Genomic DNA, 26,861 nt, shown 5'->3' with positions numbered 1-26,861 from the left:
TTTCAAGATTTTTTAATATTGAATTGAATGGACCTGGAAGATTTAGCTGCTAGGAAATAATCAGTGTGAGTTTTCTAGTCAAGAGAAATGGCCTATGAGTTGTTCATACAAGGAACAAGGATACAATAGAATAAAACCTATTATTTCCCGGGAAATAGGAGAGGGAAAAGTCATTCAACATGTGTTGGGAATAAATTTTTGTTAGAAGTATGAGTGGGAAAATACAAAATAAAACAGTCTGACCACAAAGAGTTCACAGTTTAACAGAAGAAAGATAAATTCAGACTGAAAATGTTTTTCCACAGGAAAAGAAACAGCTTAGGAAGGGAGAATGTAGGAGAAGTAAAAAGGAATACCTAATATTTTCCAGTGTAATACATATTACTTGCTTTGAAATTCTTGTGTGGTTATAGCCGGAAGAACAGTATCAACCTCAAAAATTAGCAAAACAGACTTTTTAGAAACAAGGCCAACACTTGAAGCTACAATATAAGGTAAGATTGTTTAGGGGGAATGTACAAAATTCAAAGGAGGCTGAGAACAAAACTTAAAAGAGAACATTTAAAAGAACTGGAAAAAAAAAAAACTACTTCCTACCACTTACATCCTCCGATTCACAGACATCTGAGAGAGACAGGAGAGAAACAAAGTGTTCAGAGAAGTAGAAAAGAACTTTAAAAAAATGTTTCAGTAAAAGGAAAGGGTTTCCAAGAAAGAAGAGAGTGATCAACAAAGTCAAACTTCTTAGAGTTGCAGCCCAAGGTTTGTGGTGGTGTCAGCCATTTTGGAAGTTAAAAAATATAGTAAATATCCTTTGTGTTTGTTCTCCACTCTCAGGTGTGTGTTTGGGTGTAACATTCTGGATATGATTATATCCTAGACAGCTATTTTCATTTTCTGACACACTGTAGACATGGAATTGAAGGCTAGATCCATTCTCTCTCTAATCTAGTAGTACTAGAGTGAGCAGGCAAATGTTCAGACAGATTGAATGATTTCTCTTAGGGCACTGAAAAACAAACAAGCCATGGAAGTATAAGCCTCAAGGTGTGTAAACTTCTTTATAATATGTCTTTGGCTGAAGTTCCTCTATGTTCCTAGACTTCCCATATGTCAAGTTTGGTTCTCTAACTTCTTGACAATTTTAAGAACCCAATTCTCATCCACTTTCCAATAACTTCCCTTTATCCTTAATATGGGCAAAGTTAGTTATTTCAAGTAAATAACTCGTCTTTGCTAACTGCAACTAAACAAAGTCTTCTTATTTGTTACATCTATTACAAAGCCTGTATTGATAATGTATTTTCTTCTTAACACTTACTTCAAAAGTAGGATTAGACTTTTATTCCCCCAACCCCTTTTTATAGTGGTAGTGGGGTTTAACTCAGGGCCTTGCTCTTGAAATGCAAGCACTCTACAGATGAGTCATGTTGTCCCTCCCTGGCTCTCTCCTCACCTTTTTTTTTCCCTGCTTCATTTTTTTCATGTAGGATCTTACAATTTTTGCCCTCCTGTATAGCTAGGATCACAGGCACGTGACCACATCCAGTTTATTGATTGAGATGGGGTCTTGGTAACTTTGCTCCTTTCTTGACCTCCAAATGTATCCATAAAAAATTCTTAAACTTCATCTTGTAGTAAATATACAATCACACTGTACTATCGTTTCTTTTATGACTCAGTGATAGAGTTTTCAAGGAAGTCTCAAATAGCTGGCAAAATTTAAGAACTGTAACCTACATAATTTGAAGATTGTATGCATGTCAGATTTTCCTGGTAATTCAAAATGTAGTAACATTACCCAAGAGATTAAAAAAAATCACCATACACACTTTCTAGACTTGTCACATGAAAAACAAAGTGCAAGCAGTCTTGAGGTACAGTAAATGAAAATATACATCGTTCATCATTCTGAGGGATCCTATCATTCCATTTCTTTGTCTAGGGCTAGAGTTAATGTTTGAAGCTAGGCCCATGCATGCAGAGAGGGATGAACTTGGGGTATTTGTACTTCACCACCTCAGTCAAATCACTGTGGCCTAACTTAACTCACAACCAAACATCAACAGGAACTAAAGCCTCTCTCTTGTCATATTATTACATTTTACTTTAGTATGATAATAATAACAATAACAACTTATTATTTTGCCAGTCTTGGGACTTGAACTCAGGGCCTAGGTGCTGTCCCTGGCTTCTTTTGCTCAAGGCTAGCACTCTACCACTTACTTGAGCCACAGCATCACTTCTGACTTTTTCTATATATGTGGTGCTGAGGAATCGAATGCAGGGCTTCATGTATATGAAACAAGCAATCTACTACTAGGCCATATTCCCAGCCCCCACTTCTGGCTTTTTCTGAGTAGTTTATTGGAGTTAAGAGTCTTGCAGACCCTGCTGCCATTGGCTGGTTTCCAACCGTGATCCTTAGATTTCAGCATCCTGAGTCACTAGGATTACAGGCATGAGCCACTGAGCATGCCTAGACATTGTAATTATTTTAAGACTGCCTGTTTTTCATTTTGCTGGTTGCCCCTGGTAATCATTAATTACCTAATATAAGGCAAATATTTGTTTACATTATAGAATATGCTCTTTAGTTATTTAACTACTATTTGCTCGTATGCAAAACAGGGAAAATGTCAGTAACCCCCCTTCTCCACTTTCAAATGATATAATTTTAAACTGAAATTTAAAAAGATAAATATTCTGCAAAAAGTAGGAATAGAAACTACTTCCTACAAACCCAATTTGAAAGTTTTCAAAACTGATAGTACTTTAATCTTCTAAATGTATATCTCTTATGTTCTTTATGGTTTGCTACTTTAGCTTACAGAGTTTATAGCTTGAAAACATTTTTTTACGTCTGTCATCAACTATGATTTATAAAATTGTCTTTGTTCTGAAATTTTCTATGCTACTCTCTCACAGCACTTATCTCTCTATAGTCATATCTATCTAGCATATGCATGAGAGTTGAACACATTCAAACTGGCTTGTGGTAAGAGCTTAGTAACTCTTTGTTGAGTGAATTAGTAAATGACAAATTTTTGCTAGAGAAAGCAAGGAGTTAAAAACTAGCAAGTTAAAAGACTTTACAAAAGTGTCTCCTATAAATATGTAGGTTCCAATAACAACAATAAAGGGAACATTAAGAGAAAAGACTAAGGAAATTTGCTGATGAAAGATCACAAGTTTAGAAGTTCCAAGTTCCAAACCCTTGCTAACCAGGGTTTGGAGGGAGAAGCAGGAAGATCAGAAGCTACGTAGAGGTCAGACTGGGCTACACTGCAATGTTGGGGTGGGGGAGGAAGAAGAAAGAAAAAAGAAAAAGGCAAAGAAGTTTAAAATTTTGGATGGTATAGTAAGTTTATTTAACTTCTTTTTATGCATTTTGTTTCAGGTAAAGAATGATCTTATCAGAAATGTGAGTCTTAGGTCCCATTCTGATTAGAAATGTATTCTAAAATTTTGATTAATATTCTATAGGCATATGGTAAAACAAGATGAAAATTTTCTCAAGCACATCTCAATGCAGCTGATAGTACTGTGTGAATTATTTTATAGTACTAACATACAGTTCCCTGAGAGGAAAAGGGCAACCTAAATAGGAGAAATAAGAAGTGTGACCACAATGATATCACAAAGGAACATTTGGAAGGAAACATAAGGGCCTAGAAGAATCATATCAAATTTACAGTGACTTAAAGATGCCTATATTTAGAGAAAAGCAATGTAAGTACATGAAAGTGCTAAATAATCATTTCTAAGAACTCAAATGACTTATCAAGGGTCATAATCCAATTTAGCTAGTGAACTGAATTAGTGTTTATTGCTTTCTATAGTATAAAGCTTAAACAATGAATTTGAATGGAAGAGACCCCCCCGCCAAAAAAAAAGGACATGGAAAACTATGCAAAGTACGCAAAGTCTGGCTATGAATTAACTTAAAAGGAAAGAACTGGCTAAAAGTAGTTTTCAAATGACTGCATTAAATCTACAAATATCTTTTGGGAAATAAAAATTAAAACCACCTTTCTATAAGAAATTTTAAAAGATTTTAAAAATAGTATACAAAGATAGTTACAAGTTTAGCTTTGCATCATAATATTCCCCTCCATTAGATGTGTTCAACTCTAAGCAAGTTTATTTTTACTTGCTTCTAATTACAAGGGGTTTTCTGAGCTATATTTAGTTGAAGTATTAAGTTTTATTCATTCCTAAGAAGGTGTAATACCAGTAGCATTCCAGTAATATATTATGAAGTACTACCCTATAGTCTATAATTGAATGTTATAAAGGAATTAAGCCAACAAAAAGGAGAAACAAAAAAAAAGTTATTTATATTTGTTGAGCTTTACCGTCCTTACCTGTTAACACAACAGTAACAATGTCTACTTATTAATACTGTTTTGGAACTTATTCATAATGGATGATATCAATATCATCAGTCCATCATTATTCCTCTCAATAGTAAGAGTTTATATTTGTCATTAGCAGCATTCTCAATTATACATTAAATAAGTTATAATAAGATATTACAGGATTTCTTTATTTTTTGGCAAGATGATCAATGTACATCTATCAGTTCACTAAAATTGGAAACATTTAAATTAATACAAATACTTTCAATATCCAGATTTCTAAAAATGGTCAAGTTTGATAAAATTTCAAAAAACAAAGCTTCACTAAGAAGATGCTTCATCAGTATTTTATGTCTTTTTTTGTCTTTAAAAATATATTTCTTTCCCTTTATTTCAAAATAGAGTCAGTGTAGAACTCAAAAAACAAACTATTTGATGGAGTTATAATACCATTTCAAAGGGATTGTCATAATTTCCCACACTAATCCTGATCAGCCCATACTGGAAATCTCTAAAATGATCCTACCGACAGAAACAACAACATAACGACAAAAACCAAACTAAACAAACAGAAAGCTCATGTTTAAGTCCAGAAAGTAATGATTGTCTACAAAGGAATTAAGAAAGGTAAGACCTGAAATAAAGCAAAAACACAAATAAGAATGTTTAATTTTAAAACTACAATCTTTCAGAGAATCTTAAAGAAGACCAAGAAATTCCCAAATGGAGAGGTCGCTAAATTTCCAAGAACACTCACCCAACCATTGGTAGAAGACCTCTTGGAGACCCAGATGCTTGAATTAGCTGAAATAGTACCAAGTTTTCACTGATTACTCTTAATAGGGTAGTGGAGCACAGGTAATCTCCATACTATCAAAACTTTAGGTAATTACTGCTGATAATTCTACTTACTACCACAAATGACACAAAGGAAAAGATTAACTAGTGAACCCTAAAGAAAATGAAACTTACTGTGTTTTTAATTTCCTCCAGATCTCTTAGTGATATAAACTTAATGATAACAAAGTATGTTGGTAATATATAGCACAATCCTTGCTTCTAAATTAATGTTACACAATTCTCCAAGAAAGCATTTTAACAGTGGTTCATATTGAAACTTTTGAGAAGTTTGTCTAGTTTGCTTTTTGGCAGGGTTTGAACTCATGATGTCACACATGCCTCTAGCCCTTTCCTATCAGGTCACACCTACACCATGATCTACATATTTTAGCCGTCCTATTGTTGATAGGATCACAGGCAGGCACCTTCATATTTAGTGTCTTTCCATTGAAATGGATCACAAACAAATCCAGGCTAGCCTGGGTTTAAAATCCTCAGCTTTCCACGAGTTTAGGGTAATAGCTGCGTACCACCATACACTAGTGACTGGTTGTGAAAGGCTCTTTCATGTATGTCCAAACCTTGAACCATGATCCTCCCATTCTCAGCTAGAATTACAGGAGTGAGCCACTGACACCTGATTGAAAATTTGTGAAATGCAAATTCTCCAACAGTAAGTATTTAACACATAGGAAAAGGTTTTTAGTCTGCTGTGCTCAAAAACAAAATAGTTTTATAACTTTGGGACTCTGGAATCCCTACACAGTTAATATTAAACAAGACTCTCCTAATAGGTAAAGAATTTATTTTTTGGTGTTACTCAAGTTTGAAATCAGAGCCTTGTGCTTGCCAAAGAGGCAGTCTACCACTTGAGACACTCTAGTCACTTTACATTTTTCATGCCCAGGCCAGCATGGACTGCAATCTTCCTATTTGTACTTCCTGCTGAGGCTGCCAATGAATCCAGCCACTGTCTTGCTTCTTCGGAGAACAGGTATGTGCCACCCTACCTAGAGATTGATTGAGATGTAGTCTCTTGAACTTTTAGGCCTGGTATGGACTCAAACAAATCCTCCAGTCTTTGCCTCATATGTAGATAGCATTACAGGCTTAAGCCCCTATGCTTGGCTTATAGGCAAACAATATATTTAACATTATTGATTAAAACACTGAAGTTATCAACTTAGTGGAAAGTCTAATGATACTTAACTGAAAAGAGTGGTAAAAGAAAGTCAATACCTACATGAGAATATAGTAATGTTTTCTGAACCTCTAAAAGCTGAATGATAGAATAGAAAATAAATACTTATTCCAAAAGCTCTAATGGAAAAGAAAACTGTAAAATACTGCCATGGGAATGGCCAAGGACAAGAAGCAGAAGAGTCTACATTTCTTTATTTTCCCCAAATAAGATATAAAAAATACTTCTGATTGACAAATGTGTGTCAAGTAAGGTAACAAGTAAAACAAGACCCATTTGGTTTGAACAGTTTAGATAGATAAGTAAAAAAGAACAGACATAAATATCAAGTATGCATAGGAAACCTAACAAATAAATAGTGGAGTTACATGCCAGCAAATATACTCCAAGCTGGCTAATAAATGGTTTACATATTGTGACAGGAGGGATAAGTTTGCAGTATAATTCATCTATGTCTTATTGAACATTCAACAACTTCTCAAGTCCTTAAAACAGCAATTAAAATAAAGCAAGCCAGAAACAATTTTTTTAAGTATCTATAAGAGAGAAAGAAAAATAGAGGTATAGTCAGGGAAAGATCTGAAAATAGGATGTCAAAAGGAATTGTCTAATACAAGACTAACACAAGAGTTACCAAGACTCCAGCTAGCCCTACAAATGTGGGAAAAAATATTAAGAGTTAATAATAAATGAGAAGCTAGGGGGAAAAAAAAACTTTTCACAGGAAAAATGCAATCATTTCAGATCTCTACTACAAAATTTAAATGACAAAGCACAGCAATATTACCTTTCTTTCGAAAGAGTGCATTTAGGTAATTTTCTGCTTGGCATTCAATCTTATCAGTGTTGGACTGGCCCTGAGATGATAGCTCCTCTGTTGGCGTTGACTGTGAAGAATCAAGTGATGGCATACAATCCTAAAATTATTAAAAAAGAAAAAAATCATTTTTAAACAAGGCATTCCATTAAAAATGTCATTTTTTTTTTAAAAAAAAGTTCCCTGTGTGAAAAAGAGGAAATGTATCAAAGGAACAAAATATTGGGGATAAGAGGAAAAGAGAAATTTTGTGTTGGGTACTGGTGGCTCATGCCTGTAATCCTAGCAACTGAGGCTGAGAGCTAAGGATTGTAGTTCAAATCCAGACCAGGCAGGAAAATCCATGAGAGTCTTACAGTTAACCATAAAAAACCAGAAGTAGAGCTCAAGTGGTAGAGTGTTGGCCTAGAGCAAAAAAGCTCAGGAACAATACTCAGGCCTTGAGTTCAAACCCCAGGACTAGTAAATACACACACAAGAAATTTAGTTATGATAGAGGGCCAAAACAGGCCTTAATGCCTTAGCAAAATGGCAAGTATTTAAAAAATATATTAAAAAAGAAGAGCAAGTAAAATATAAGATGTCTTGCTGAATGAATTCACTATATGATATGCCAGTAACATAATCTTACCAGAGAGTTTTGACAACAAAGTGGATATGTTGCTCCACTATTCTGAACAAAATCTGTACAGATTTTCAAATTCGATTTCTCAGTCCTCACATTAACAGATGAAGAAGAATCTGGATTTCCTATCATGTAAGATGTTGGAAGTACAAGTTCATGCTCCATATGAATAGACATGTATGTGGACATGCATCCATACTTCCATAATTTGCACAGCAAGTACTTGGTAGCCAAAGACTTAGGTAAAAGGATAAAAAAAAATAGTGGCATACTATCCTAAGAAATCAGGTTACTGTGTGATCTCAGACCAAAGTAAGCCTCCAAATTAAACTCTGGAAACCTAAATACTAAACTGGTCTACAAGTAAATTTTATGAGCTGGGGCAAAAGGGAAACAAATGTAGAATGAGAAGGGAAAAAAAAGAATGAGTTTTGAAAAAATAAAGCTGTGTTAAACTTGTGCAGTTATTATAAAAGTAATTTCATGGAACTAAAACTTACACTGACTGCTTCTCTCTGTAAGTTGCAAAATGAACATTTTTCATCCATAGACCAGTCAGTCAGCTCTTCTGGTTCACAGTCTTTAAGAGAGGAAAAAAATGTTCATTAAATATTTTAGCTGTATTAAAACCAATACAATTAATTACCACTTTCTCTAGCAATATCAAAAGAAAAGAGTTAGAAAAGCAAAAAGGAAAACATAAAATCTTTACTAATAGTAAGAGGAGAAGACTAACTGATGACATCATTAAAAGAAATGAGAAGGCCTTAGGAAGGATAATCTTGCACTATTATGTGAAAAAATAGCAAGAACAATAAGCTAGTAATAAATTAAGCTAGTAATAAATTAACAGCTTACAAACAAGCTTTTACTGTTATTTAACCTGAAAGACTCAACTAATCACTGTATATTATTTTTATTTTCCATATGAAAAAATCAGAAAAGATGTAAAGAGGAAGATAATTTTGCACATGATGAAAATAACAAAGCTAAAGCATTGAAAAAACAAACAAACCCAAACCCTTAGAGTTGAGAACATGGGATAATGCTTAAGAAAACAAGCAAGAATCCATAGATCAAAAATCCGATCAAATATTTATTGTATTTTCAAAGGCTTTGCTATTAAAGAGCAGAAATTAGGAAAATATAGATAGCCAGAACAAAAACTTATTTTTTCCTCAAGACTATTTCTTACAATTCAATGATTTAACTGTATTAGAAAGTTTCTAGAAGAGAAGAAACATTTCTGGCTTAGGATATCTTATGACAGTATAGTAAAACTGTAATTCTAAACTATATTTCAAAACACTGATTTTCAAAATTAAAGCTTGCAGCAAAACAAACCTCTAAATGTTTTTCCTAAATTCACATGCAGAACCTCATGCACAAACTATACCATCTGAGGAACTACTTTGTAACTAATTTGAAAAATGTTGGCTTGCCACATATATTTTTTCATGTGCTTTGTAAAAACAAGCTGAATACAAGTCTCTACTAGAAATCACAGAAAATAAAGCTTACTTTTCTTAGAATGACAATTAATAAAAAATACTGGCTAGAGTCATCTCCTAAAACCCTACTTCTTTAATCCAAATACAGAGAACAGAAGATCATATAATCTGGTTAGAATATGGAAATAGTAACACAGAGATATCATGACTATTAATGTAACTCTGGAAAGCATAGAAAACGAGAGGATAGGATAATGTGTATTTAATAGAAAGACAACTAGATTTGAAATAGACACATTCACTAGTTGCACTATTTTTTGAGCCAAAAGTTTTAATTACTATGCATGTAAAAATAGGTTACATCTATTTAGGTCAAATGAAAATGTATTAGAAACTAAAACATTATACGAAGACTAGTTATTATGACAGAATTTTAAATCTTGTACCACTGTACTTGTAATAAGGTTGGTTTGTAGATTCAATGTATACTTAAGAAAGACAGGTTATTTATAAGCTTTCATCTTTTTTCTTTCTTTCTTTTGGTTGTGAGGCTTGAACTCAGGGCCTGAGCACTGTCCCTGAGCTTTTCTGCTCAAGGCTAGCACTCTACACTTAAGCCACAGGGCTATTTCCAGTTTTCTGGTGGTTAACTACAGATAAGAGTCTCATGGACTTGGAGTTAAGCTGGCTCAACCATGATCCTCAGATCTTGGCTTTCTGAGTGGCTAGGATTATAGGCATGAGCCTCCAGTGATCAGCTAATTTTCATCCTCTTGATCTGAGACAATCATACATGTTCTTGAATACAAGATCATGCAGTTTCTCACTAGGGAAACTGAGCTTTTCTGACCATCGAATAAATGAGGAAGAAATGACAGTGTATCATTCCGAATCTGAAGTTTAAAAACAGGCATGCCATTTTCCATGTCCTCTTGATCTTCCGCCATTCGACAACTAGTTGAGTCTGGAGTCTGGAGTTATGTGGCAATGACACCTTCCCTATCCATACCCTGAAGTCCTGCCGACTCAGATTTATCTATTGATATGCTATAGATTTTGAGAGCTAAGTCAAAACTTACATGCTAAGCATAAAATGATTTTGATAAGTCAAGAAATGTTATTTGGTGGGGAGAAGCAGTACCTGGATTTGAATGTTTGAAGGCAACTCTAGCTCTTCAAGTATTAGGAAAAAAATGTCCTGTTTACAACAGATAAGGAAAACCCAACCTATAAGTTCACTGAAAAATAGGTTCTTTTACTAACATCCATAACTGTTTCACACATAAACGAAAAAGAAAGATGGGAAAGTATAAAACAATAAAAATTTGGAGGGAGTAGATTTTTAAGTGTTTCACTAAAAAATACAACTATATAAACACAAAAAAAACTAAAAACTTTTGGGAAACAGCTTTTTGGAAGACATTTAATTCAGTACTTATTTAATTTGAGTCACATCTGCATAATTGATTTACTTGAAACTTATATCAAAGTAAGACAGGGGCTGGGGATATAGCCTAGTGGCAAGAGTGCCTGCCTCGGATACATGAGGCCCTAGGTTCGGTTCCCCAGCACCACAAATACAGAAAACGGCCAGAAGTGGCGCTGTGGCTCAAGTGGCAGAGTGCTAGCCTTGAGCGGGAAGAAGCCAGGGACAGTGCTCAGGCCCTGAGTCCAAGGCCCAGGACTGGCCAAAAAATAAATAAATAAATAAAGTAAGAAAGAACCTGTAATCTACAAAATAAAAATAAAATCTTACTACTAAGAAAGACAAATTTAAGTTTTCATTTTGATTTATTGGGGTATTTTAAAAAAATGGGCAGTAGAAATATTTTGATTATATATTTATTTAAAAATGTTTTCTAAATAAAAGACTATAATCTCATAGAACAACCATTTTTCATTTGTTAAATGGGACAAGATATTAAAACTTAAATTACCTTCAAATAAACTGAGGTCTCTTCGTAGCCGTGGTCCATAAAGCCCTTCTAAGATACTCTCAAAACCTGTGTTTTTAAAGACAGAAAAGAGTATTATCCACTGGACAAGTTCCATTTTATGATAAAAATTCTATATCGACCAGCAAATAATTCAACAAACTAATAGTGTTGTTTTTCTTCTAGTTTAATTAAATGGAACCGGACAATATATAATAAAAACAGCCATACAGTATCACAAATTATAGGTATAAAAAATTATAAAGTATTGAAATAAAAACATTTAGAAATTTAAAAAATATGTCACTTTAAAATATTCCTTCATTAAAATATGATTGCATACCATGTAACATTTGAGTCAACAAACTCATTTAGGATAGTGGTCATGTAACACTATAATGTAGCTGAGAAATTAAGCGTCACCTACTACTTTACCTTTTCATGTTCACGTTAAGTTCTGTAAGTACTTATTGTGTTAAAAGTGCCTACAGCATTCAGTACAGTAAAATGCTGTAGAGGTTTGAATCCTGGGAGTCATAGGCTATACCATTTGCTTTGTGCAAGTACATTCTGTTTGTTCACACAATGATAAAAATCACCTAACACATTTCTCAGAACGGATAGTACTATTAAGTGATGCATGAATATATTATAAAAAGATTTGTTATATAGTAATCTGTGAAGAAGGAAAGTTTCTTGTGGAAGACATGTATAGTATACTTTGTTTCAAAATATATTAATATAAAATATAGCATCTTTAACCCAATGACAAGAATAAGTAAATGTCTATGGGTACAAACTACTGCTGTCAAAGATGTATATAAAACTACTTTAAAAATTAAAACACAAAATTTGTTCACTGCTATGCTCTGCTTTAAATTTTAAGGATAAAATTAATGAAAAGTTTAATAAAACCCTAAGTTCAATCTGCTTTGCAAATATTCTAATTTCTAAATATACTAACTTTAAGATTTTACATTTTCCCATTCTGAAGTCTCTACTCATGTTCATTTTCAAGGATCTTAATAAACTAAAAGGAATCCAAAAGGGATGGGGGAGGCCAGAACAGTAGAACCGGCAAACCAGAAAAAGGAACCGATGAAAGTATGTGTGGAAGAAAACTACCAAATGTAGTAATGGTAGATAAAGAAGATTTTCTTAAATTGTAAAAGATTAGAAACACATGTAAAGAAATATATTTAATAAATTAAATTAAACTGTTTAACCATTTAATATCTCTAAATCAAGATTCATCTTAAACTCAATGGTATTTCATAGCAAAAATCGTGATAACATTTCAAGGATGTATCTTACAGTTAATATCTTAGATCTCATAAAGACAGTTACCACAGCATGGTGTTTTGGAAATAAATTAGGTGCTAAATAAAGTGTTTGTAGAATAAATTAGTACTAGTTTGCACAAGTGAAAACTTGAAGAAAAATGGATAAATGACTGCCAAAGAGGGCTACCAGGATGTTATAGAAAAGACTTTCATGTTGGATAAAGACCAGGCTTAATAAGCTCAAACTGTCCTAATATTAAGATATTGTAATTTCAGTTTGTGAGCAATGTACTTCAAAATATTACTGAAAATTAATTTTTTAGGATGTTATTTGCTGGCATATTAGACAACATTTATAGCCTCTCTCTGTATAGGGCTATTCAACTAAAAATAAAAAATACATATTTTCTCAAATTTAAGTCTGGTACAGCACTATCCTTGAGCCAAAAAGCACAGGGGCGGCACTCAGGTCCTGAGTTCAAGCCCCAAGACTGGCAGACATGTAGTACACACACACACTTTTCAAACTGTAGTGTTAATGCTGTTTTATCTAGTTAAAAGGTGAGTTTTGTTTTTCTTGTTATGGCACTGGTGACTCATGCCTACAATCCTAGCTACTGAGATGGCTTAGATCCATAGAATAACAATATGAAGCCATCCCGAGCAGAAAGCTGGTTACCAAAATAACCAGAAAAAAGCAAAGCTAGTTAGTGGCATGTCTCAAACAGTGGAACACAGAAGAGCATCTAAGCCTTGTGAGTACAAGGCCCTGAGCCCTGAGTTCAAACCCCTAGTACTGACAAAATAATCTTGTTTCTTACACCAGAATGATGTCTTGACATCTTAGCACTGGGATGGCAGAGGCATGAGGGTAGTGAAATTGAAGCCAGCCTAGGATGCACAGGAAGTTAGAACCTAGGCAACATACTGAAAGGTTGTTGAGGGTTTTTTTTTTTTTTTGCATATTTATAGAAAGTATATTGTGTATCTAGTAATTACACTTAATTATCTGATAAACTGCTCTGTAGATTCCGTAAGATACTTTATACATAGAGAAATGTATGACCTGTCCTGTGTACCTAATTCTGATTTTTTTCCTCCTCAATACTTTCAATACTTGCTTTTTTTCACCCTGTTCTTGCCTTACTGCTTTGGTGTACTTCCACAAGGATGCTGAAAGAGGCTATCTTTGACCTATACTCAATCTAAGTGGGAAAGCACTCAAAATGTCATCACTCAATGTAGTATTTCCTGTGTTCTCTTAAAGTAAATATTACTACATCAGGAAACTTCCTTCTATTTCTACTTGCTAGAAATTTAACATGAATAAATGTTGAGTTTTATCAAATGTATTATCAATTTATCAAAATGATCTTCATAATGACTTAATACATGATTAATACCTACTATTGTGTGATTTTTTAATATGCTGGTTACATTTAATATCCTATTTCCTTCACTTTCAATATGTAGTTTAGTTCACTGTTTAAACTATCTTATAATATCAATGTTAGGCTATTTTCATAATAGAATGACACAATTCCTTCTATTTCTATTCTCCAAGAAATTCTCTATGAAATGTAATATCACTTGCTTCAATATTACAGAGAAATGCCAGAAGACAGGTGGTACAAACATCATTCTGAATTGCCTACAACTCATCAAATTTATTTAACTTTCATTAAAAATATTCTATGTCCTATATTCTATTGACATACTGCAGCTGCACCGTATTGCGGGTTAAAAAAAACATGTAAATAGTGATCCCTCACTTATCAAGGGAGTTATGTTCCAGAAATCCCCACAATAGGTAAAAATCTGCCAAGTAGCAGTAAGTGAACTGTGATATAGCAAGGGACGACTCTCTAGCCAGCTGCCACTTCAAGATTTTCACCTATCGTGTGTGTGTGTGGGGGGGGGGGTGTGTGTCTGAAAAGTAATTCCCCCATAGGCGAGAGATCACTGTATTCTTTTTTTTTTTTTTTGCCAATCCAACTCAGAACCTGAGCACTGTTCTGGCTTCTTTTTGCTCAAGGCTAGCACTCTACCACTTGAGCTACAGTGCCACTTCTGGCTTTTTTCAATGTATGTGGTGCTGAGGAATCGAACCCAAGGTTTCACGTATACAAGGCAAGCACTCTACAACTAGGCCATATTCCCAGCCCTCTATTTCTTACATTCTTCTGGAAACGTGTCCATTTCCATTGCAATTTTTCAATGTATCCACATAAAGTTTTACCTACTTAGTGTATTCATGCTTATTTTCCCCAAATAAATGCACTAAAAGTTTTTCAATGTTATTTTCAGAATCTGAAAAGCCCTCATGATTTCTTCATTAGCTCTTTTGTGTTTTTCTTTTTTCTTTGGATCAAGCAAATTTCCTTCCTTTTCTAACATATAAACTGAAATCTACAAATTCCTTTCAGCTCGTGTTATGACTTCAGATATATCATATTTTCTTTAAGTCATGTAAAATATTCTCTAATTTTCATTATGACTTTTGTTTTGACCTAAGAGTATTAAGTGGTGTATTTCTCAATTTCCAAATAAATAAGGAGCCTTTATCCAAAATAATTTTAACTTAGTTACATTTTAGCCAATTAAAAAAATCTAATATGACCAATCTGTAAGAATGTCCTGACATTCATTGGCTTTGAGGTCAATATAGACAATTTTTGAAAATTCTTTACATATGCTCAAAAGCATATCCTAAAATTATTGAGTGCAGTGTCCTGTTTATCACATTAACTTTTTAAAGTCATGCATTTTTATTGTTATGTCCATTAGTTTTATGGGTTGTTGATAAACGTATGCAAAATAGTGTATTAATTATATTTGTCTATTTTTTAAGGTTCTCAAAGCTTTTGCCTTTCATGTATAGAAGCTAGGTCATTAAGTGACCATAACTTCATAATTAATATATCTCTCTAGAGAACAAAACCTTTTATAATTATGAAATGATCATCTTTATTTCTAGTGATAATTTTTGCATTCAACTATTTGGTCTACTGGTATATGAAAATGTTTTATTTTTTTAATATACGAAAAGATTCTTTTCAGTTACTCCTTTACAATTTGTATGTATTATTAAACTACATATAGGAGAATTTAAGTCCTTTGACACTTTTTCATAATTTAACAAAGCTTTAAATATAGTTGGGGTTGAATCCTCTATTTTCATTTTAGTTATGTCTAGATTATACAGTTCTATTTTCCTTCTTTTTAAAAATCTTTCAAATTGAATACTCATCCTATTTTGTCCCTCTTCCATCAATATGAAAATTGTGACCCATATTTCTATTCTAAGCTAAGCTAGTCTGAAAATCCCTGCTAGATAATTTTAATGTTTATCCTATTAAAATTTAATGCAATTACGTTATTATTGGGTTAGTATTTACTAACTTTTTTCATTTTCTATGTTCCTCCTCACCACTCAATCCGTTTATTATATATAATTCTTTCCTTTTTAATGTAACAGATAATTGTATAAGCTAATGACTTTCATACAATATTTTCAATCATACATATATGTGTGTATATATATATGTATATATACTTTGATCACAGTCACCTCAACGTTCATAACTGTCTCTCCCATTCACAACTCTAGCTCAATCCCTAGCTCAATCCTAGCTACTCAAGAGGCTAAGGTCTGAAAATCAAGGTTCAAAGCCTTCCTGGGCAAAATATAGCGTATTTAATCTCCAATTAACCAGAGAAATTCCAGAAATAGAGTAGGAGCTTAAGTGATAAAGCACCAACAAGTGAAAAGGCCAAGCAAGAGTGTGAATCCGGGCGTTTAAGCCCTAGTACCAGCACCATAAATCCCCAAATCATTCCTTGAGGAAAAAATAGGTTCATAGTTTTGGTGTTTTTGCTTTTTCATTTTTTAAATGCTGGTACTGGGGCTTGAACTTGCAGCCTGGGTACTGTCTCTGAGCTTGCTTCTATCTACCAAGTATTCATCTATCTATCTTTACCTATTTACCTACCTATCTATACATACAGTGGGGACTTAATGATCAACTTTAGTTTTTACTCTCCAAGTCTTGTCTTTTATTATCTATCTATCTATCTATCTATCTATCTATCTATCTATCTATCTATCTATCTATCTATCTATCTATCTACCTACCTACCTACCTACCTACCTACCTACCTTTTGTGCCAGTCCTGGGGCTTAAACACAGGACCCGGGTGCTGTCTGTGCTGTCCCTGAATGTTTTTGCTCAAGGCTAGTCCTCTAACACTTAAGCCACAGCCTCACTTCCAGCTTTTTTGGTGCGTAACTGGAGTTAGGAGTCTCATGGATTTCACTGTCTGGGCTGGCTTTGTACTGAGATCCTCAGATCTCAGCCTCTTGGATTACAGGCAAGACCCACTGGCCAGATTACTGAGGTTCAACAAAGTTTCAAGTAGTCTACTTTGAGCTTTCCTTTTTGGCCACTTCATAAATTGCAAACTCTTCTCAATTATTATTTTATGTGTGTTCTTTCATACAGAACTTACTGTGTTTATGTGCAAGTGTTTTTTAAAATCTTGTTTTATGATTTGTGTGTTTTTCTTGCATAAGAAAAAATTTAAGTCAAAGATAATTATTTAATGTGTCTGTTTGTACACAAATAGTTACCTAATCCACCAGAACTGATTTTATAAATGTTACATTCTACCGGAGTCAATTTTATCCCAATCACCATTCTCTCTCAAGTTGATTGGTATGTTACTTGTACTCATGAAATCCTAAAATGGGTGTAAAGTATGTTGCTGGTTTTTTTTTTTAAATTAGTAGCCTTTTGAAGTAAACTTACTGAAGTAAACTTACTGCCCTAAAATTCACTCACTTTGCTTCTAAATACTTGCCTTTCCTGGATATTACAAATGAATTATAACATATATACTTTTATGTCTGGCTTCCTTCATGGATTATAAAGTCTTTAAGGTTTAACCGTCAACATTTCTGTCCTTTTTATTACAGAACTGTACTCGGTTATATGGAAATATTGCAACCATTCATCATTTATATTTAATGAAACTTTGAGAGTGGTTTTAGTTTTCCAGTTTGAGGCTACTGTAAGGTGTGTTTTTATCTCTATTGGGTAATTTACTAATATAACTTGTGGGTCATATGGTAATACTATGTATAACATTGTAGGAGACTGCTAAATACTTTTCCAAAGTGGTTGCAGCATTGTATATTCTCTTCAGTAATTTCACATCCTTACCAACTTTTTTTTTAACCTTCTTGATTACAGCCATACTAGAGGGGTGCGAAAGGCATTTTTCAGTAACTAATGGTGTTGAATATTTTCTCCCATGTTCTTATTAGCAGCTTGTGTATGCTATATAGTGAAATGTGCATTCTCTTGCCTATTTACTTGAGTTGACCCTATTATTGTCTTGTTATATGATCTGCAAATGTTTTCTTCAAGCCTGGGCACTTTTGTAGCATTAGTACCAATGTATCTTTTTCTTTGCCCATCTATTTTTAGTCTCTCTATTGGTCTGTCTCTCTTTAAGTTAATATTACCACTATATGGTGGACATTACTGCTTTATGATTTCTTACAATATCCTTAACATTTTCGAATCTTCCTAAAAAAGGTTTATTAGTTACTTTAGCTCACCTTACAGTTTTATGACCATGAAAAATACTAACATCAAAAACACCTTTTGTTTTCATTTTGTACATGGATGGGGTTACATTTGAAATCCTTGACAATACTACTACTACCAGTTTTATACTAAACATAGTTTCTCTTAAAATGTCCTATATAAATAACTATGCAAAAAACACAAAACTTGTACCCTTATTTTCAAGTCATATTCTTACTCTTTTCTTAATTTTATTGTTTTGGTTATCTGCTTCTAGTTATGGTGAATAGAACTGGCAACAGTGAGCATCCTTGACATGTACCTGATTACAAATATAATTTTTCTAATGTATCAAAAACACATGTAATTTTTGATGAAGGTGTTTGGTAGATAATTTATCTTTATTACAAAAAGATTTTCTTCTGCAGAGCTTTTTACCATTTTCTTAAAAAATTTATTGCTCTAAAGATGATACATAGAGGTATTATAGTTATATAGTTCAGGTAAAGAGTACATTTCCCTTCCCTCCCTCTCTCCTAGTTTTTCCCTCCCATGTCGACACACAAGTTGTATATTTCATTTTCAATACAGTGTCTAGTGAGCACTGTTGCATTTGTTTATTCTTTGTCCTTCCATTTCTGTGCCTCCCACTTATCTTCCCAAGGACAGATAAATGTATGAAGAGAAAAGGAAAAGAAACAAAAAACAGCAACAACAACAAAAATCGCCTCTTTACAGTTATTGGAACTGTCTTGTTTTCTTCCAGAGTAATAGATTTTATTAAGTGGGTACATGGGATACTTGTGAAAGACTAAATTCAATGAGGTTAAAACAACAACAAAACACTTTATTGGAGCTGAGTACCTAACCTTTCCCTGATGCAGACATGAACCTTTGGATAGAGTCTGAAAGCAATGAGACAAATAAGCAGAGTGCTTCATTTCCACAGTTCTCCCTCTGAAGTGCAAAACTCAATGCTCTATTTGCCTCCAGCCCTATGAGTCTCTGATATATTCAGGGACACATGTAGGCTTGGATATTTGTGCTGTCACTAGGGACACAAAGTAGGGGGTAGAAGGGTTTATGGAGTAAGTGAGAACCTTAGTCCTTAGGCTGTAAAGCTGGTGGCTAGTAGTTCCTAGTGTACAAAGAATGGTAGCTTCTACAGAAAAAGCAGCCTAATAGCAGACAACTGATCCTTCTACGAGGCCATACTACTTTCCCTCAATCTAAGAAGATTTGGAAATCAACCCCAGGGTTCTAAGCACAGAGGCCAAATACATGATTACTGAGCTATTCCCTCCGTCTACTAGTGAGCAACAAGCTCCTCGACTCAGGAGTTCTGCTTGAATACTGAAAATAATTCCAAAGAAAGATGACACATGATTAAAACTTCCAACCAACAACTTGAACCCAGATGAGGAAATCCCAATGAAGAAGCATGGAGAAAAATAAGCACAGACTTTTCAAAAGTTAACAGTTCTATACTAACAGACAATTGTGATAGTGAGTAGATAAAATCCAGGACAAATAACTCAGAACAATGACTATAAGAATGATTAAGGAAATTAAAAAAGACATGAATATATAACCAAATGAATTTCAGGGAATATAAATGGTTAACTGAATAAAATAGGAGGGTAATGTGAAATATGAATGAATCATCCAAAAAATATAGAAATCCTAGAAGTCAAACTTTTGGAAATGAAAAGCTCAACAAGTCAAATAGTAATGAAAGTTTCTTCAAAAACTGGATCCAACTGAAGAAAGAATACCAAGGCCTGAAAACAAGGTAGACAAAGAACACTCAAATAAAGATAAAGGAACAGGTAAGAACTGCTGAAACACCAGCAAAAGACCTAACCTAAAAATCATGATTAAAGAAATGAGAAAGAGGTGAAAACTAAAATCATGGCAAACACTCAGCAAAGTAATAACAGAAAATTTACAAACTTTGAGAATGTAGAGAAAACTTCTAGAACAACAAACAGACAACACCAGAAATGAGCCTCTCCAAGGTATATTAAGACCTGTGCAAGTTGCCTTACCAAGGCAAATTAAACCAGTGGGTGTACAGAACAAGAATCCAGGAGTCTCGTCTCCAGAAGTAAGCTGTATATGGTTGTGCATGCCTGGGATGTCAGCAATGACAGGAAGTCTAAAACGAGGTAGATCGTGGCTCAGGCATGAACACAGGTGGGAACTGAGGCCCTTTCCAGTCCTTTCCAAACCCCAAAGGGTTGCCAAACTCAACTGAGTTAACACCCCCCCCCACACGCACACACACACACAATCATTTGCTCAATTCAAATACTTGAAATTAGAGTGTCTCAGGAAATCCAGTGCATTCAAAAATGATAAAGTAGAATTCTAATATATGATAACTCATGAGTCTCATACTGCTGGAGTAATGAATCCCAAATCAAATCAAACCAGAACCATAATTAAAAAATAGAACACCACTGAGAAGCACTTTTTTTCTTTCCTTAAATAATGGCAACCAGATTTCCAGTCTGGAAAATACAATCATCAAATCTACTACATGTAGGCACAAAGAAAAATGTTTTGTTTACACCATTCCTAGGGACAAAAACTAGTCTAAGGCAAAGATCTGAACTACTTCCACATTCAAAGTTTATTTTCTTATGTTACGTTACACTTTGGCCCACTAATAAAATTTCTGAAGGCCTAAATTTGCTGAATATTACGTAATCCCTTCTCATCATCATGCTCATAGAGATATTTATCTGTATGATTATAGAAGTGAAGCATTATCAAGTGATGGTAAGATACAAACAGTGGGTAATTAAAGTAGAACATGTACAACTTTAAGTCAATCATATAAACTTAACAGATACCCCTGCCAATACTCAAATCCCTGAAAAATGCCATTGTGTATCACTTCAGATATTAACGTAAGTTGTCTTTCAGCCACATTACATTCCAACCACTCCCAAAACATGTCTGCAGAACTCCTACCCAGTCTTAGAATCTTGTCTAAGATGTACTGCCTCAAGTTAAAATTTCATCCAGTAGAAACTAACTTTACACTAGACTCGTTATTACATGACTTTGTCTTTTATTAGTCCCTTTGGAATACTAACTTTAATTCTAATAAACTGTAATTTTATTTATTTATTTATTTATTGCCAGTCCTGGGCCTTGAACTCAGGGTCTGAACACTGTCCCTGGGTTCTTTTTGCTCAAGGCTAGCACTCGGCCAACTTGAGCCACAGCGCCACTTCTGGCCATTTTCTATATATGTGGTGCTGGGGAATTGAACCCAGAGCTTCATGCATACGAGGCAAGCACTCTTGCCACTAGGCCATATTCCTAGCCCCTAAACTGTAATTTTTATGTCTCTTTCCAACTTATAAATTTTTTTGTTTTAACATATATCTGCGGGCTATGTTAGTCACTTTTCACTGCTATGACAAAATGCTTGAGCAAGTGACTTAAAGAAGGAAAGGTTTATTTTGGTTCATAGTTTCAGTGACTGTACAACCAGCCCCATTGTTTTGAGGCAGAACATAATGGATGCATGGTACAGCAGAGCTGCTCAACTAATGGCAGCTAAGAAAATGAAGTAGGCAACCTCATCTATTTTCTGCTAGGCCCTAACTCCTAACCTTCAGCCTCGAGTTCTTCAATGATTCACCAAATTAGCACTGTCATGAACCAATCATCTTTCAATAAGGGCTACCCACTGAGGACATTTGCAACTCAGGAGTCTTTGGGGGGTAATTCTATAATCACATGTCTACTAGGTATTCAGAAACTGGGGACATAATTAATGAGCATGAAAAGACAAGAATTCTGACCTCAACTCAAACTGATGGTAATCATGGGAAAAAATAATGTAAATCCTTATTTGATATTTTTATTTGATAAATGCTACTAGGTTCCATAAGTTCCAAGGAGAAAAGGAACATGATATCTTATTTCGTTAGCTAGCCTCAGAATAAATATTAGAAATATTAGGAAAAAAGGTCACTCTGGGGTTTAAGACATTAGATCTCAAAATAATTTTTAGAATGCAGACAAATCTGTGTTCAAAACTTCATTATTACAAATTTTTCTTCACATCAAGTAGCTTTCTGAAATTCCTCACTGCTTACATCTTATTTTCTTGCTTAGTTTAGCACTTCTGTTTCTCTTGTTTCAATGCTACCAATACCTCTCCCTTAGTAGTGTCTTACTGCTCTGTTTCTTTCTGCAAACATGTTGGATTTATTTGCTGTTAGCTTAAGAACTACAGGTGCCTCTATTAGAAAAGTATTTCTATTATAAAGCCTTGAAGGTTCTACATTCTGAAATGTGAGTGTACACAGAGAAGTATTGGTACCATTTTTATGGGAAGAGGTCAATGATGCTACTAAATAACCAAAACAACCCCTTTATGACAAAGAATTATCCAGTTTCAACTGTCAAAATAGAATGGCATCAGCACTGATATGCCTCATTTTACGCAAATGTTAATAGTAAAAATCTAGATTTATAAAGAAATAAAGAGAAATAATACTATACACCTTTATATTATACTTACCATGTCATGCTGGTTCAACCTAAAATATGTAGTTGAATTTTACAGCTAATGGAGGAGTTGGTTGTAGGGCAAGATAAACTATTCATCTATACTTAACACAATGATTTTTCACTGTTTTGTTTTGTTTTTAATTGGTCATGGGTCTTGAACTCAGGGTCTGGGCCACTATCTCTGAACTTTTTGCTCAAGGCTGGTGCTCTACAACTTTGAACCACAGCACCACTTCCAACACAATATTTTTCAATAAGATGGTAGAAGAGTTTTTAAATAAGATGCAAAAAAGGAGAAATGAGTGTACCAAACACTAAAACAGTTGATAAAGCCTTCACAATGTCTGTAAGTATATTTATGAGCAAGAAAAAAAAGCAATAAAGAAAAATCAATAAACAGTATACAAAATGTTTGATGAGAAAGAATACAGAACTAAACCCTGAAAGAAAATGAAAGAAAAAATGGTAAAAACAAAAAAAAATGCTATCATATCATTTAAGTGACATGAGAGAGAATGGTTAATAAGGGCCTTAATGATTAAAACAATGATGAAAATCTTAATCTTGTGGAAGACAAATTCAGTATAAACAAGGCTAGAAATAAGAAAGTCTTACAAATGAGAAATGTGACTCAAGTATCCAATAGAGGTAACTTGCAAAATGAGGATTTTTGTGTTTTGTTTTGTGGTGGTTCTAGGGCTTGAAGTCAGCACCTAGACACTGTCTTTGACCTTTTCTTTCTTTTTTTTCCATGAAAACATTTTTCAGCTGACAGATGAAAGCAATTTTATTCATTCAACAGCTCTTTAGTTGGGATGTGCAGTTTGCAATGCTTAGTATTATGCAATACGTGTGGGGCAAGAAGATTGCAAAGGAAAAAGAAATGGGGGGAAAACCCCACAAGGAAATATCCTTACCGTCAGTAAGACAATATGGGGTCAGATTCTTATATCCTAAAGGGATAGGAAGGGTATTCTGATGTGGTCTGTGGTAGATGGTTATTTTCTGGCAACTCAATCCCAGAGTTTGTAGTATTGGTAAGAGCGTGTGCCTCGTGTAGCAACAACAGCAGGGAGATGCTCCAGAGGCAGAGACTGGACACTAGTCTCAGACTTGTCCAATCAGGATGGAGTGGGACCAGGAAAAGGGACAGTTGAGATTCTTCAATGGAAGCTGCTACAGTGTGTCTCTGACCTTTCTGTTCAAGGCTAGCATTCTACCACTTGATCTACAGTTCCCCTTCTTTTTTTTTTTTTTTTTTTTTTTGGCCAGTCCTGGGCCTTGAACTCAGGGCCTGAGCACTGTCCCTGGCTTCTTCCCGCTCAAGGCTAGCATTCTGCCACTTGAGCCACAGCGCCGCTTCTGGCCGTTTTCTGTATATGTGGTGCTGGGGAATCGAACCTAGGGCCTCGTGTATCCGAGGCAGGCACTCTTGCCACTAGGCTATATCCCCAGCCCTACAGTTCCCCTTCTGGCTTTTTTTTTTTTTTTTTGCCAGTCCTGAGCCTTAAACTCAGGGCCTGAGCACTATCCCTGACTTCTTTTTTGATCAAGGCTAGCACTCTGCCACTTGAGCCACAGTGCTACTTCTGGCCATTTTCTATATATGTGGTGCTGAGGAATCGAACCCAGGGCTTCATGTACATGAGGCAAGCACTCTTGCCACTAGGCCATATTCCCAGACCAACCCTTTTGGCTTTTTGTAGTTAATTGGACATAAGTATCTCACAGACTTTCCTTCAATGCTGACTTTAATCTGAAACCCTCAGATCTCAGCCTCCTGAGTAGCTTGGATTACATGAGTAAGCCATTGGTACCCTGAAAGACTAATCAGTTTTTAAAACCAAAAAACCTTCAAAAGCATATTACTATATTATAAATTGTGCCTTATCTTAGTGAACTGTCTGATTCATTATTTAATTCTGCAAAAATAAGTCATTTATAAAGACAAAAGTGGATGGAAAGTGGGGAAGGTGAGTCAGTTTTTATTCCTAAAAATCTCAGTAGTGAGTGTGGGCGGAGTGTGCGTGCATGCGTGCGCGTCCGTGTACATGGTTCCAGGGGCTTGAACCAAGGGCTTGGATGCTGCTCCCTGAGTTTTTATGGTTAAGGCTAGTAGTGCTCTACCACTTCTCCAAACTCTATGATAAAGTTTATCATTTCTGTGTGGTAGAATATACAAAGGCAACAACAGAGATGTATGTCATATTTCATTTTTTAACATACTAATAATTCACTTTAAGATAACTTTGTATATGTAACCAAACACTATAACAAAGACAGTATAATTAATTAAGTGTATTACCTAATTTGTATTAGATCTATGCTTATGATTATAATTTTAGTATTAAAATGAATGTATTAATAACTCATTCCTTTGAAAGCTGTTTAAATACTTGTGGTATCGGGCAGACAAGGCAGGAGAAAACACAAACTTTTTCTTTAGGTACATGTATGACCACTTTGAACTTGGTGGGAAATAAGCAGTCACTGTAGCGTTAAGTGTTTGTGGCAGAAGGAGGAGGAAAGCTTTACCAGTACACATGAAAAGTACAAATCCTGAGCTTGAACAAATTAAGATGAATCATAGAAAAAGAGAAATCTACTTAGCTAAAAGGATTTAAAAATATCCAGGAAATGAACCAAAATTAATAACACATAAGTCAAAATAATGCTCATTGTATTATTTTTAATAATGTAAACTGGAACCAACCCATATATCTCTCAAGAGGTATAAACGCTGCAAAATTATTTACACACTTTGAATTCTAAAGCATTGACAGTGAGTATCTATAGACAACTGCATGATGAGTCACACAAAATACTGAGTTTAAAATAAACACAAAAGACTACATAGCATATAATTCATTTAAAAATCCAGAGTACAACCAGTGGCTCCCGTCTGTAACACTAGCTACTCAGAGGGCTGAGAACTGAGGATCATGGTTCAAAGGCAGGAAACTCGGTGCAACCTGACTCTTACCTCCAATCAACCACCAGCAAATCGGAAGTGGCCTTGCAGCTCAAGTGATAGAGCACTAGCCTTCAGCTGAAAGGCTCAGGGACACGGCCCAGGCCCAGAGTTTAAGCACAATGATAAAAACAAAAACAAGAAAACAGTACATAATTCATTTCAACAAGTATAAAGTATACCAAAGTAGGTAAAATTAATTTATTGCATTAAAAGTCAGATACTATTTAAAATGGAGTAGAGGAGAAGATAGATATTTGTGACTGGGAGAGACTTTGAGGAGACTTCTTCAGGGAGTTCTATTTCTTTATTTTGTGGTAAACATTTGTGAGTATATTCACTGAGGTATAAGTTTATGGTCTCATGTGTTTCTCTAAATAGTTACATATATATGTGCATATACATATATATTTTTTAATTGAGACAAAAGCTGGGTGCCAGTGGGTCCTGCCCAGAATCCTAGCTACTCAGAAATAGTTCTGAGGTCTGCAGAACTCAGAGTTGAGAATCTCAGTTCAAAGCCAGTCCAAGCAGGAAAATCCATGACACTCTTTATTTCCAATTAACCACAAAAAAAAAAAAAAGCCAGAAGTGGAACTGTAGCTCAAGGGGTAGAGTGTTAGCTTTGAGCAAAAAAAGGTCAGGGACAGTGCCCAGGTCCAGAGTTCAAGCCGCAGGACTGGCACTGAAAAGGAAAAAAAAAAAAAAAAAAAAGCAATGCAATAAGAGCTGTAAGAGCTGTTGTAATTGCAAAAGCACAAAGTGTGATGGTCTATTACTGTGTAAAATGCTAAAGACAATTCTGATACTAAAGAATAATGTGAAGGCTAAAGGATCTGTGCAAAGGCACATAGAGGCCTCAAGTATTTATGAGTGATTAATAATGTTAGGTACTATTATTACTAATGCAGCTGTTGAATGGTGTTATTCAGAGTAGAAGGATAGCAAAAACAAACAGCAACAAAAAACTCCAAGGCAGGAAATAGAGGCAAGATATGTGAGTTCTAAGCCTTATCATGAATTTAGACTTCACCTAGAGATCAAAGGAAAATCAATAAAGATGAAATTCCATATTCATATTTACTAGATAGAAAAGTCTCAAGACATGTGGCTTCTATAGTTCTCAAAGCATGACTTCATATGTGAAAAGGTGATAATACATATAAATGTTTAACACAGTGATTAACATGTGTTAAACACTCAATATATATTTAACTATCAGCATTTAAAATCCTCAGTGCTCCTGGGCGC

At 34.5% G+C, this 26,861-nt stretch overlaps 1 protein-coding gene across 9 annotated transcripts in view; it reads right to left on the bottom strand.

The window, feature by feature from the left end:
- Positions 1 to 26,861, bottom strand: part of Lcorl (ligand dependent nuclear receptor corepressor like) — a 95,940-nt gene that overhangs the window by 54,991 nt on the left and 14,088 nt on the right. For 7 of the 9 annotated variants that reach the window (XM_048364767.1, XM_048364763.1, XM_048364768.1 and 4 more), the window contains exons 2-4: positions 11,233 to 11,298; positions 8,345 to 8,424; positions 7,190 to 7,319 (exon numbers count right to left, since the gene is read on the bottom strand). In XM_048364767.1, coding sequence (XP_048220724.1) covers positions 7,190 to 7,319; positions 8,345 to 8,424; positions 11,233 to 11,298 — 276 coding nt within the window. Of the gene's footprint in view, positions 1 to 5,118; positions 5,166 to 7,189; positions 7,320 to 8,344; positions 8,425 to 11,232; positions 11,299 to 26,861 lie in introns of those variants that run through there. The other 2 variants (XM_048364769.1, XM_048364765.1) reach the window with 2 other exon arrangements.

The sequence above is a fragment of the Perognathus longimembris genome, chromosome 16, assembly GCF_023159225.1.
Source record: "Perognathus longimembris pacificus isolate PPM17 chromosome 16, ASM2315922v1, whole genome shotgun sequence".
Classification (NCBI taxonomy): domain Eukaryota; kingdom Metazoa; phylum Chordata; class Mammalia; order Rodentia; family Heteromyidae; genus Perognathus; species Perognathus longimembris.
Note: the sequence above shows the minus strand (reverse complement) of the source record. Positions and strands in the feature narration are given on the sequence as shown.